Genomic DNA, 12,637 nt, shown 5'->3' with positions numbered 1-12,637 from the left:
CGGTCTCATGAAAGGTTTAAAGTTCACCATGATGTGTGTGTGTTGTTGCACAGAGTAAAGACACAACCACATTTACCAAAGTAACATTTTACTTCTGTGTTGACATGGCAACAATGATCACACACACACACACACACATTATAGACAAACACTATTGTTGGTCCCACATTCTGTTGTGGAGTAGGAGAGGCCTCTCCGTGGAAACAAAACCTTCTCTTTGTGAAAAAGGATCTCCATAGAATCCACCGGTACCCATAGCAATGACATGTCCAAACTGGAGGGTCAGAAAGGGGGGACTGTGACCAAGCGAGCAAGGTAGGGAGGAGGGATGGAGAAAAGGAACAGAGAGGGGAGGAGAAAGAGAGAAAGAGGGAGGGAAGACAGGGAAGGGAAGACAGAGGGAGGAATGTTTGTTTCACTTGGGGTGATGACCCTGCAGGACAGTTGGGTCTTCATCTGTCTGTTCATCTCCTCTTCCTTCTCTTCCTCCTTCTCTTCCTCCTTTTCTTCCTCCTCACAGTGTAATCTTAGTGTTGCGGAAGCTGGAATTATCCCTGTGGAGACAAACCCTCTGTCATACAGGACCAGGAGTTAGGGTTAGGAGTGTACATACATGTGTGTGTGTGTGAGTGTGTGAGTACTTCAGGGTTAGGGTTAGCAGTGTACATAAATGTGTGTGTGTGTGAGTACTTCAGGGTTAGGGTTAGCAGTGTACATAAGTGTGTGAGTGTGTGAGTACTTCAGGGTTAGGGTTAGGAGTGTACATAAATGTGTGAGTGTGTGTGTGAGTACTTCAGGCTGTCGTTGTGGGTCTTGTATTCCATGATGGTGTTGGGTGGCAGGTTGAGGACTCTGCGCAGTGTGTCTCTGATCCTGGATGTGGTCACCTGGTCGCTGGCCGTCTTGTTCCAAATAGACAGGATGTCCTCCTGCACACACACACTACAACTGATCCATGTGTATGAGTGTGTACCTGGATAGTGTGTGTGTGTGTGTACCTGGGTAGTGTGTGTGTGTACCTGGGTAGTGTGTGTGTGTACCTGGATAGTGTGTGTGTGTACCTGGATAGTGTGTGTGTACCTGGGTAGTGTGTGTGTGTACCTGGGTAGTGTGTGTGTGTGTACCTGGGTAGTGTGTGTACCTGGATAGTGTGTGTGTGTACCTGGGTAGTGTGTGTGTGTGTACCTGGGTAGTGTGTGTGTGTACCTGGATAGTGTGTGTGTGTACCTGGGTAGTGTGTGTGTGTGTGTACCTGGATAGTGTGTGTGTGTACCTGGATAGTGTGTGTGTGTGTACCTGGGTAGTATGCATGTGTGTGTACCTGGATAGTGTGTGTGTGTACCTGGGTAGTATACATGTGTGTGTACCTGGGTAGTATGCATGTGTGTGTACCTGGGTAGTATGCATGTGTGTGTACCTGGATAGTATGCATGTGTGTGTACCTGGCTAGTGTGTGTGTGCATGTATCTGGGTAGTGAGTGTACCTGGGTAGTGTGTGTGCTTACCTGGAAGCGTATAGACACCACAGCACCACAGACCTCCTCCCCCACCATGAACTGCTCCCCCAGCATGGCCAGTATGATGTTCTCCCAGAAGCGAGAGGCCAGGCCTTTACGCAGACGGATGATCCATTTACCCCCGCTCTTATTAGCCTCGTCCTGCCCACACACACACACACATATCCATTACATGAGTTGTGTACGCACACACACCCACAGACACACACACCCACAGACACACCCACAGACACACACACACACAGACACACCCACAGACACACACACAGACACACACAGAGACACACACACAGACACAGACACACAGACACACACAGAGACACACACACAGACACAACCACAGACACACACACACACACACAGACACACAACCACAGACACACACACAGACACAACCACCGACACACACACCAACAGAAACACCCCTACCTCCCACATGGGCTTGATCCCCTCCTTGAACAGGTGGAAGTCACTGTGGCCTGTCAAGTCTCCTGGACGAACCAGGTGGCTGTAGAACTTCCAGAACTGCTCCACCTGCGCAGCCCAACACAGCTTAAATACTGGGGGGTTGTATGGTGAATGTATAGTGTGTGCAGGGTGCAAAATAAACTTTTTTCTCCACCAGCCAATTGGCTAGTGAATGTTCAAATTGGACCAGCTACTCAATAGATTAGCATTGTTTTTTGGGCTGGTGAGTATAGAAAATCTACTGGCCTCTTGCACATTTTACCAGCATTTAGCTGGTGGATGCTACTAATTTAGTGTCCTGAGAGTTTGTGTATGTATGTACAGTCAGGTCCATAAATATTTGGACATTGACACAATTTTCATCATTTTGGCTCTGTATACCACCACAATGGATTTGAAATGAAACAATTAAGATGTGCTTTAAGTGCAGACTTTCAGCTTTAATTTCAGGGTATTTACATCCAAATCAGGTGAACGGTGTAGGAATTACAACACATTTGATATGTGCCCCCCCCTTTTTAAGGGACCAAAAGTAATAGGACAATTGGCTGCTTAGCTGTTCCATGGCCAGGTGTATGTTATTCCCTCCTAAAGGGAGTTTGTTATTTCATTGACAAGGAACAGATAAAAGGTCTAGAGTTCATTTCACGTATGGTATTTGTGTTTGGAATCTGTTGCTGTCAACTCTCAATATGAAGTCCAAAGAGCTATCACCATCAGTGAAGCAAGCTATCGTTAGGCTGAAAAATCAAAACAAACCTATCAGAGAGATAGCAAAAACATTAGGTGTGGCCAAATCAACTGTTTGGTACATTCTTAAAAAGAAAAAAACGCACTGGTGTGCTCAGCAACACCAAAAGACCCGGAAGACCACGGAAAACAACTGTGGTGGATGACAGAAGAATTCTTTCCCTGGTGAAGAAAAACCCCTTCACAACAGTTGGCCAGATCAAGAACACTCTCCAGGAGGTAGGCGTATCTGTGTCAAAGTCAACAATTAAGAGAAGACTTCACCAGAGTAAATACAGAGGGTTCACCACAAGATGTAAACCATTGGTGAGTCTCAAAAACAGGAAGACCAGATTAGAGTTTGCCAAAAAACATCTAAAAGAGCCTGTACAGTTCTGGAACAACATCCTATGGACAGATGAGACCAAGATCAACTTGTACCAGAATGATGGGAAGAGAAGAGTATGGGGAAGGGAAGGAACTGCTCATGATCCAAAGCATACCACCTCATCAGTCTGAGCTGTCAGGACCTGCCTGGTCGTCGGTCTACCAACGCTGGACCAGGTCGTCAACCGGAAACCAGCCTCCATGACGGCCAACAGCGAGTTTCCAGGTCCCATCCAACGTCTATAAAGCCGAAGAATGGATTTTTGGTGTTTCAAAACCCATTGACATTGTATGACTATGTTTAGCTTGTGTTCTGCTCCTCTCTCTTACCAACCGTCTCTGGAGGAGGGGATCCCTCTCTGAATTGCTCCTCCCAAGGTTTCTTCCATTTTTTCTCCCGTTGGGAGTTTTTCCTTGTCTTCCTTGAGGGTTTAGGTTGGTTGAGGGGCAGTTCTATGGGCGTATGTGAAGCCCTCTGTGACATGCTTGCGTGTAAAAAGGGCTATACAAATACATTTGATTTGATTTGATCAGTGAAGCATGGTGGAGGTAGTGTTATGGCGTGGGCATGTATGGCTGCCAATGGAACTGGTTCCCTTGTATTTATCAATGATGTGACTGCTGACAAAAGCAGTAGGATGAATTCTGAAGTGTTTTGGGCAATATTATCTGCTCAGATTCAGCCAAATGCTTCAGAACTCATAGGACGGCGCTTCATAGTGCAGATGGAAAATGACCCGAAGCATACTGCGAAAGCAACCAGAGTTTTTTAAGGCAAAGAAGTGGAATGTTCCGCAATGACCAAGTCAATCACCTGACGTAAATCCAATTGAGCATGCATTTCACTTGCTAAAGACAAAACTGAAGGGAAAATGCCCCAAGAACAAGTAGGAACTGAAGACAGTTGCAGTAGAGGCCTGGCAGAGCATCACCAGGGACGAAACCCAGCGTCTAGTGATGTCTATGGGTTCCAGACTTCAGGCTGTCATTGACTGCAAAGGATTTGCAACCAAGTATTAAAAGTGACACTTTGATTTATGATTATGTTAGTTTTAAGGGATTTTGGTCCCTTAAAAAGGGGGTGGACCACATATTAAATGTGTTGTAATTCCTACACCGTTCACCTGATTTGGATGTAAATACCCTGAAATTAAATCTGAAAGTCTGCACTTAAAGCACATCTTGATTGTTTCATTTTTCAAATCCATTGTGGTGGTATACAGAGCCAAAATATTGAAAATTGTGTCAATGTCCAAATAATTAAGGACCCGACTGTATGTATGTATGTATGGTGTGTGTGTATGTATATCGTTTAGTATAGTGTGTATGTGTGTGTACTAACCGAGGCCACGGTTCCTATCTGACGAATGTTCTGCTCATAGTTGGTGTTGGCTGGACGGCTGGGCGTCCGACGAGAATACCAAAAGGTGTAGTTATACTGGAGAGGATGTTCACCTGCAGCCGAACTCACCAGCTACACACACACACACACACAAACAGGAGGCAGTTCTTGAAGGGGTTGGTAGCTTATAGAGATAATTATGTCACATGTACCTTTAACAGGTGTTGTGTCGCGGATCTGGTGAAACACTCACCTTGCGTCGGTTGTTGTTTACAACGGAACCGTCCGTGTCGCAGTTCTGCTCCTCGTGCTCTACGTTCTCCTCGTCTTTCAGGCTGTGCGAGACACATTCCCGTTCAGGTGTTATAATAATGTTCACTATCAGTGTCCGAGCCTGCTCTAATGACCACCAACTGTTTTCACTGAGACCAAAACTAATGTTTTCATATGGAACCCGGTTAGAGATAGGCTTGCTTGTCTGTAAAACTTAACCCTAACCCGGCCCACGATGACTGTCCATTACATCTAACAGCGGCAGGCATTTGCTGTGGCACAAGCAAACTAAAAAATAAGAAAGAAACCCGTAGCCACTACAATGGCAACATACAGCATTAACAGGTAGTTAGCGACACAATTTTCTTCAGCTTAGCACTAGACACAAGGGGACAAGCTCATTCTAAGACTTACTGTTCAAACTGGTTCATCTTAGACCCCCACGTCAATCAGAAACGGACACTAATCAATGGTTAAAAGTAGAGCAAATGCCGATAATTTATTTGATAAATTAGTGAATACGTGCGGTAAATAACGTATTTCTAAACTCCGTTAGTGCTACTTAACCTAGCTAACTCTAAGTACCTAGACTCTAGATAGCTTCACGCTCATTGACCACTTCCTGTCTAGCGAGCGCAGTAAAGTACGGAGCACTGGAAGGGACAAATCTAATGACAACTAAGTACGGGAGGGGACGGACAGAGAACCGGTGGTGTACGGGTGGATGAAGACAGAGCCGGTGGAGTACGAGACCGGAGAGTGGAGAGAATTTGACCCCGTTCGCGTGAACGCCCACAAATATCTCCGCTGCTAAACTACATTCTCATTCGTTTCAATGCTGTATACAAACCACTCGCTCATTAGAATGCCGTCTGTAATATCTTAGCATGCATGGTGACGTAATGATACATTGTTTCACTATTCTGTAATCCTTTTTATTGAAATAAAAACAGTCGGTGACTTTAATGACGACAGAATAGTATTTTTGTAGTATATAGTAATAGTATTTTCGGGGCAGCCCCAGTTGTGTGAGAGAAAGTGATGCGTGTGCATTAAAGTAGAGGGCTAATTATGTTATTCTATCCCCCCGCTTCTCCCCATCTCCGGCTGTCCTGCCCCCCACCCCTCCTCCATCATCAATAACACAATCTGTCTCCCAACTCAATACCTGCCTGTGGCAGTCACACACACACACACACCACCTATCTCTCTCACACACTATATATCTCTTTCTCACACTTTATTCCTCTCTCTAACACACACACCCTTTCTCTCTCAAACACAGTTTGTCGTTATTAGTTTATGAAGCATGACTGGAGAACTTGACTGTGTCAGCAAGCTCTGCCCTCAGGGAACAACATAATTTCATATTCACCATCAATACCATGTGATGTACAACATCAATAAAATATACACTATCAAGACAATGTGATATACAGAGGGAGTCAGGTGGCTGAGCGGTTAGGGAATTGGGCTTGTAATCTAAAGGTTGGTTCGATTCCCGGCCGTGACAAATGACTTTGTGTCCTTGGGCAAGGCACTTCGCCTTACTTGCCTCAGGGGAAATGTCCCTGTACTTACTGTAAGTCGCTTTGAATAAGAGCGTCTGCTAAATGACTAAATGTCAAATATACAACGTCAAAATAATATACACTATCAATGCCATATAATCAATATCATATACAACATCAATGCCAGAATATTAATTTAAATACATATTATACAATTATTTAGTATCATACACTATCAATATCATAGAATATACAATATCGTAAAATAGCCAAAATGACAGGGGTCAGGGGGAAAAGGGGCCTGTGTGACAGGGAGACAGGGAGGGAGACAGGGAGGGAGACAGGGAGACAGACAGGGAGGGAGACAGGGAGACAGGGAGACAGGGAGACAGACAGGGAGGGTGACAGGGAGGGAGACAGGGAGGGAGACAGGGAGACAGGGAGGGTGACAGGGAGACAGGGAGACAGGGAGGGTGACAGGGAGGGAGACAGGGAGGGTGACATGGAGGGAGACAGGGAGGGTGACAGGGAGGGAGACAGGGAGGGAGACAGGGAGACAGGGAGACAGGGAGACAGGGAGACAGGGAGGGAGACAGGGAGGGTGACAGGGAGGGAGACAGGGAGGGTGACAGGGAGACAGTTTGACAGGGAGACAGGGTAACAGGGGGACAAGAGGCCTGGGAATCGGACCCACAACTTTCTTGCTGCGATTATCTGTTCCAGCAGAAAGCAATTCCTGCCTGCCATCCTCGTTATGTTGCTAAGTGTGTATGTGTGTGCGTGCGAGCATGTGTACGTGCATGCGTGTGTGTGTGCTTTGTGTGTGTGTGTTCGTGCGGTTGTTATAGAGTTGTGGTGGAGTGTTGAGGGGTGAGTGGGGGTAGCCGGGTGCGGCGTGTGTGTGAGTGTGTGTGTGTGCGTGAGTGTGTGTGTGCGTGCAGAAGGCTGCGCAGGGCTTGGCGGTAGCGGGCAGACATGGTGTTGTAGAGCAGGGGGTTCACTGCAGCGCTGAGGTAGAACAGGACAAATGATGCCAGGTTGAAGTACTGAGACACGTAGTACAGAACATCAGCCTGGAACTCCGCATCCGGCTCGCTCTCCTCCTCCAGCAGGCGCTCTGTGTGTGTGTGAGTGTGTGTGTGGTTGTGTGTGTGGTAGACTCCTGGAGTGGAGCCCAGAGACAGAGAGAAGAGAGTGCGTCCCACGTGGAAAGGCAGCCAGCAGAGAACAAACACCAGCACGATCATACCTGCACACACACATACACACACAGGAGGTTGGGTTAAGGTTACCCTTGAGCTAACCCTAACGCACACACAGGAGCTTGGGGATCCCCAAACTCGACTGCTGAAGTTTCCAATTCAATTTTAATGCCCTCAGCACCCCTCGCTTACCACCTGACTATTTCTGTACTAAACCACCTGTTATCCTGACTGTTCTGGGTTGGGGTGTATGGTGGTGTGTAGTGTGTATGGTTAGGGTTAGGGGTCTTACCGAGCATCTTGACGGTGTTGCGCTGGGCACGGTCCCTGCTGTTACGTAGTGGGCGGAGCCACAGCTTCCGTCCAATCAGACCGTAGACGAGGCCCAGAATGCCTAGCGGCACGAGGAAGTACAGGTTGGAGAGCCACATCATGGTTGCCAGGAGACCAGAGGAGACAGCATAGTCTGTGCAGCGACACTCGCTCCCTCCCCTGCCCTCCCCCACCCCCAGCTCCTCCACCCCCACCATGAGCAGCACAGGCGCCGCGCTGAGCAGAGCCGCTCCCCACAGGCAGCCAATCAGGGCCCGGGTGCGTTGCCGAGTGAGCAGTGTCTTGGCGGCCAGCGGCCGGCACACGGCCAGGTAGCGCTCCAGAGACAGAGCCGTGATGTGCAGCAGCGACGAGAAGGTGCAGCTCTCACTGGCGAACATGCTGACCTTACACACCAACTCACCTAAACGCCACGGACTGGGGTGCCACAGCTACACACTCACACAAAGACACACACACACACAGATGCACATCAGTACAGGTCCAGAAACAGGATTAGTGGTGTGTATGAGGTGTATGAGTGTATAGTGTGGCAGTGTGTGAGGAGTGTGTATAGTGTACCTTGTACAGGTCCAGGGTTAGGGTTAGTGTACCTTGTACAGGTCCAGGGTTAGGGTTAGTGTACCTTGTACAGGTCCAGGGTTAGGGTTAGTGTACCTTGTACAGGTCCAGGGGCATCAGAAACAGGATCAGAAGGTCAGACACGGCCATGCTGCTCAGGTACAGGTAGGTGGAGCTCCTCAGCTGGGGGCGGAGCCACACCACCAGGATCGTTAGCATATTTCCCATGATACCTGTGGCCAGCAGCAGTACACACACCCCCGTCACACATGCCAGCTCGACCCCTCCGAACACAGGTGGCTCCCATTGGTCCTCCCAGCTCCACTCTGATTGGTTGGTGTCCTGAGGGTTCTCCCACTCCATGGCAACACCTGGGGGGTTAGTGTGTGTGTGTGTTGTGTAAGGATGAGTGTGTGTGATGTGTGTGAGGTGTGTATGTAAAATGATGTGAGTGTGCGTAAGGATAAGTGTGTTTAAGGTGTGTGTGATGTGTGTGCGTGAGAGGTATCACCCAGGTAACACCATGTCTGCTGACGTAAGCTGATGGATTCTCAATGAAGCTGGATCACACACACACACACACAGACACACACACATTAACTTCATGTACCTTATTAAACATACATTTGTGTCAATTGGAATTGTAATAAATTAACTCACTTAACATTTTATTTTACACGTTTACGTTTATTTATATAGCAGATGCTTTTATCCAGAACATGCAAATAGAGCATATAGACAATCACAAATCAGAAGTGCAGTTCTACCAGTATTTGGTGGTCTGAGTCAAGGACAAGGAACAGTGTGTTTACCAGGCACAGTACAAAATAACCACATCTCAGCAACCAGGCACAGAGAACAATAATATCTCAACGACAGTTCAACAATAACATCTCAATCTAGTTTCCACTTTCATTCAATACCTCCTGCAAGACACACACACAAATGCACACTGACACACACACATATAGACACACAAACACACATGCAGACACACAAACACACACACATGTAGACACACACAGAGACAGTACCTTACCCTGTCCATGCTTGCTCCCAAATACACAATCATCCCTTTTTCCATCCTTCCCCCTCCCATCCTTCACTCCACCCTGCACCTCTCCCCTCACTCCTCCCTCTCATCCCTCCCTCGCTCCACCCTCCACCTCTCCCCTCCCTACAACTAACTCTTCCCCACTCCCATTTTGACAAAAGCAGACAGTCAAATTTCAGGTTCTTTATTCAGAAAATAAGTAAAAACATATTAGGGGTGTGTGGGATATGTACAGTTGTAAAAAAAAAAAGGTTACTGTATTGACATCCAATCAAACAGCGGTACATCCCCCTCCCCCCGTCTCAGATCCCTACCCCCCAGCAGGCATGTCTGTTGTAGAGGTCAAAGGTTGAGTGGGCGGGGCATGTGGTTGGTTGTGGGCATGGCATAGCCTGGTCCAATCCTGGTAGGAGTGGCTTCTCTCTCCTCTGCTCCGCCCTCACGAACACCCTCAACTCTGGCCCCATCACCTTCTGCTCCCACACACACACACACACACAACATGAACACACATGTTATATACACTAATTCAAGGTATTTTGAGAAGAATCTTAAAAGTGAGATTTGTTTTTTTCTGTTGCTTTACCTTGCAGCCTATCACATGTGTAGGTAGAACCAGCTGGAGCCTATCATGAAGTGCGTTGTTGATCAGTAGCTCCTCCTCCACGCTGATGCTGACCAATGCCCTATAGAGCTGCTGGGAGGGCGGGACATTCACCGCTATACACACACACACACCATACACATTCACACAGTTGCGGCAAGTTCTTGATTCCAAAAGTTGTACGTTTTAAATGTATTTTATAGTCCTGTATGGTGTAAAGTGTGTATAGTATATAGTGTATATTGTGTATATATACAATACCAGTCAAAATTGAATGAAAAATGTGTCCAAACGTTTTACTGGTACTGTGTGTATATATATATGTGTGTGTGTGTGTATACCCTCGGTAGCTCTGCTGCGGATGCCATCTCTGGCCCTGTATAGTGTGTATAGTGTGTAAAGGGTGTATAGTGTATAAAGGGTGTATAGTGTATAGTGTGTATAGGGTGTATAATGTGTGTATGTGTGTATGTGTGTATAGTGTATATGTGTGTATGTGTGTATATGTGTGTATGTATGTGTATATGTGTGTGTATGTGTGTATGTGTGTGTATATGTGTGTATATGTGTGTGTATACGTGTGTATGTGTGTGTATGTGTGTGTATGTGTGTGTATATATACCCTCGGTAGCTCTGCTGCTGATGCCGTCTCTTGTCCTGGAGGACTTCAATTGTTGCTGCACTGCCTTCTGGGAGTTGAACTGTGCCCCCGCCAGCTCCTGTAGCTCTGCCCTCAGAGCAAGAGTGGAGTTCAACTCCGCCCCCTCCGGCAGGACCACGCCCCTCTCCTCACAACGAGCCTTCTCCTTGGCTCCTGGTAGTGCAGGTGTCATACGTTAGTTTAGAGGCCGGCTTATGAGAGGCGAGGAAGAAGCAAGGTTGGCCAACTGCAGACCTGCTGTCTGGACCCCAGGGAGAGGGTTACCATGGTGATGCTTGCCCTCAAGGTGGCTGGTGGAATGTTGGGGTGGAGGGTTGTTGCTAGGCTCTCCGATCACCGTGATCTCCCTCCTACAGCGTACCTTCAAAATCAGAGACAAGTTAAACCTAATTATACACACACACACACACAAACACACATAGACCCACACCACACACATACAGACCACACACACTTACCTGCTTGCAGGCTGTTCCTGTAACCAGGCTGGGTGGGGGCGAGGCTCGGCAGGGTGGGGGTGGGGCCGGGAAAGGTGGGGGCGAGGCCGGGATGAGGGGGAGGGACAGGTCTAGCTCTGGGCAGGTGGGTACAGTGGTGAAAGGGGCGGGCTGAGGAGGGGAGCCCAGAGTAGGTGGCTGGGGGCCAGCTGTGCTCATGCTGCGGAAGGCTGGAGTCTGGGGTGAGGCTGGAGGTTGGGGTGAGGCTGGGGGTGGAGGGTGAGGGTGGAGACTGGTAGTGAGGCTGTAGGTTAGGGGGTGAAGCTGGGGATGAGGCTAGGGGTGGAGGCAAGGGATAGAGTATAATATTAACAAAGTTAAACAGATCAATATGAATACAAAAACGACTCAACTGCAGTGCAGAGAGCAGCCTTTTCACGCAATCGTTCCTCTGACTAAATTAGACATCTGCAACAGCAACCTAGTTTTGCTCAACCGGTATTTATACTCTGGACGGTCAAACTCACCCAAAGAGAAATTAATTAAAACTTTGTTGCTAACTTAGTAAACAAGCAGAAACACACCTTTCTAAATATGTTAAGCAGAAATAATACATTTTGATATATTTATAGGTAGATTACTAGCCTTAGTAGAGGTCGCACTATGACTTCGATGATAGTTCCTGGATAGACACCGTTACCTACCTACCACAATCAGCCAGCCGTTAACGACGTTAGTGCTAACCTAGTACTGTAACAACGAACTAATCCAGATAGCTACAGCTCTTACAGCTCCAATGTTGTCACACCCGTTGTGGCGGCAGCATCAGTTTACCGGTACGCGGGTCCGGCGCCGCTTTCCTCGTCACTTTCTGCGTGCTTCCGTGATGTCAGTTTCTCTGCCTGGAGGTCGACAGCTTTTAACGGTTAACGTTGGTGGGCCACACTTAGTGTTTGTGGTGTGTTGGTAACTGTTGTGGTGCTTCACGCTGTTGGAAATCACTAATAGCAACTCCAGTTATTTTTGTTGATTCTGGTTTGAAATTCCCCCCCGTCTACAGGGCGAGCGCTCTATAACTTCCGTTTCACACGAAAACAATCCCTCTTCCGGACAAGGTACTCTCGATTTGGCTCTCGCAGTTTCCCGAAAGGGCGGACATTTAGTTGCTACAACTACTTCATGCTAAATGCATTATTTGACCGCTTAAGGGTTGAATTATTTGGATGCTCGATTCTGCAAGTTTTTTTCTCTCAAACAAATCCTCAATAATGCGATTCTGCTACATTAATGCGGTAAGAAGTCTTGCTTGGAGAGAGAGAGAGAGAGAGAGAGAGAGAGAGAGAGAGAGAGAGAGAGAGAGAGATTATCCCTGTGGATATCCTCTTAGTTTTAGCATTCCAGCCCAGATCATACTCTTACCAGCCCTAACCACCTGCATGTGTGTGTGTAAGGTGCATGTGTGTGTGTGTGTGTGTGTGTGTGTGTGTGTGTGTGTGTGTAAGGTGTGTGTGTGTAAGGTGTGTGTGTGTGTGTGTGTAAGGTGCATGTGTGTGTGTGT

General features: G+C 47.5%; 3 protein-coding genes across 6 annotated transcripts; all 3 read right to left on the bottom strand.

Annotated features, from left to right (window-relative positions):
- Nucleotides 1–71: 71 nt before the first annotated feature.
- eif4e2rs1 (eukaryotic translation initiation factor 4E family member 2 related sequence 1) lies at nt 72–5,356 on the bottom strand. The gene is made up of 7 exons (XM_084691901.1): nt 5,131–5,356; nt 4,697–4,778; nt 4,444–4,575; nt 1,947–2,051; nt 1,506–1,658; nt 793–929; nt 72–554 (listed from the first exon to the last, which is right to left on the bottom strand). The coding sequence occupies exons 1-7, from the start codon at nt 5,145–5,147 to the stop codon at nt 515–517; spliced, it is 666 nt and encodes a 221-aa protein (XP_084548027.1). The 5' UTR covers nt 5,148–5,356; the 3' UTR covers nt 72–514.
- On the bottom strand, nt 5,309–8,686 carry LOC146221502 (growth hormone secretagogue receptor type 1). Its single transcript, XM_084692033.1, has 5 exons — nt 8,420–8,686; nt 7,722–8,193; nt 7,388–7,476; nt 7,167–7,300; nt 5,309–5,369 (listed from the first exon to the last, which is right to left on the bottom strand). The coding sequence occupies exons 1-5, from the start codon at nt 8,684–8,686 to the stop codon at nt 5,309–5,311; spliced, it is 1,023 nt and encodes a 340-aa protein (XP_084548159.1).
- An 861-nt stretch (nt 8,687–9,547) lies between these two features.
- ppp1r35 (protein phosphatase 1, regulatory subunit 35) lies at nt 9,548–12,381 on the bottom strand. 4 transcript variants are annotated; one of them, XM_084691200.1, is made up of 6 exons: nt 11,888–12,381; nt 11,101–11,415; nt 10,907–11,003; nt 10,604–10,795; nt 9,964–10,097; nt 9,548–9,850 (listed from the first exon to the last, which is right to left on the bottom strand). In XM_084691200.1, exons 1-6 carry the CDS (start codon nt 11,903–11,905, stop codon nt 9,680–9,682), a joined length of 927 nt encoding a protein of 308 aa, XP_084547326.1. In that variant the 5' UTR covers nt 11,906–12,381; the 3' UTR covers nt 9,548–9,679. The 4 variants fall into 4 exon arrangements, with proteins under 4 accessions (XP_084547326.1, XP_084547325.1, XP_084547327.1 ...); XM_084691199.1 differs by having other exon boundaries at nt 10,877–11,003; nt 11,888–12,380; XM_084691201.1 differs by having other exon boundaries at nt 10,877–11,003; nt 11,869–12,371.
- Nucleotides 12,382–12,637: the final 256 nt, after the last annotated feature.

This window comes from Hypomesus nipponensis, chromosome 25 (assembly GCF_054491055.1).
Source record: "Hypomesus nipponensis isolate SF chromosome 25, ASM5449105v1, whole genome shotgun sequence".
Lineage (NCBI taxonomy): Eukaryota > Metazoa > Chordata > Actinopteri > Osmeriformes > Osmeridae > Hypomesus > Hypomesus nipponensis.
This window is presented reverse-complemented; position numbering and strand designations above follow the sequence as displayed.

Bases quoted from the DNA above. Each gene is read 5' to 3' on its own strand.
- ppp1r35 (XM_084691199.1), bottom strand. The intron at 11,004-11,100 runs GTAAGTGTGTGT...CTGATTTTGAAG, and splicing joins CAGGAACAGCCTGCAAGCAG to GTACGCTGTAGGAGGGAGAT. The intron at 10,098-10,603 runs GTATATATACAC...GTGTGTGTATAG, and splicing joins CAGCAGCAGAGCTACCGAGG to CGGTGAATGTCCCGCCCTCC.
- eif4e2rs1 (XM_084691901.1), bottom strand. The intron at 2,052-4,443 runs GTTAGTACACAC...TGGGCTGCGCAG, and splicing joins AGATAGGAACCGTGGCCTCG to GTGGAGCAGTTCTGGAAGTT. The intron at 555-792 runs GTACTCACACAC...TTGTCTCCACAG, and splicing joins ACCCACAACGACAGCCTGAA to GGATAATTCCAGCTTCCGCA.
- LOC146221502 (XM_084692033.1), bottom strand. From the start codon at position 8,686: ATGGAGTGGGAGAACCCTCAGGACACCAACCAATCAGAGTGGAGCTGG. The intron at 7,477-7,721 runs GTAAGACCCCTA...GTGTGTGTGCAG, and splicing joins CAACACCGTCAAGATGCTCG to GTATGATCGTGCTGGTGTTT. The intron at 7,301-7,387 runs GTCTACCACACA...GCGGAGTTCCAG, and splicing joins CTCTGGGCTCCACTCCAGGA to GCTGATGTTCTGTACTACGT.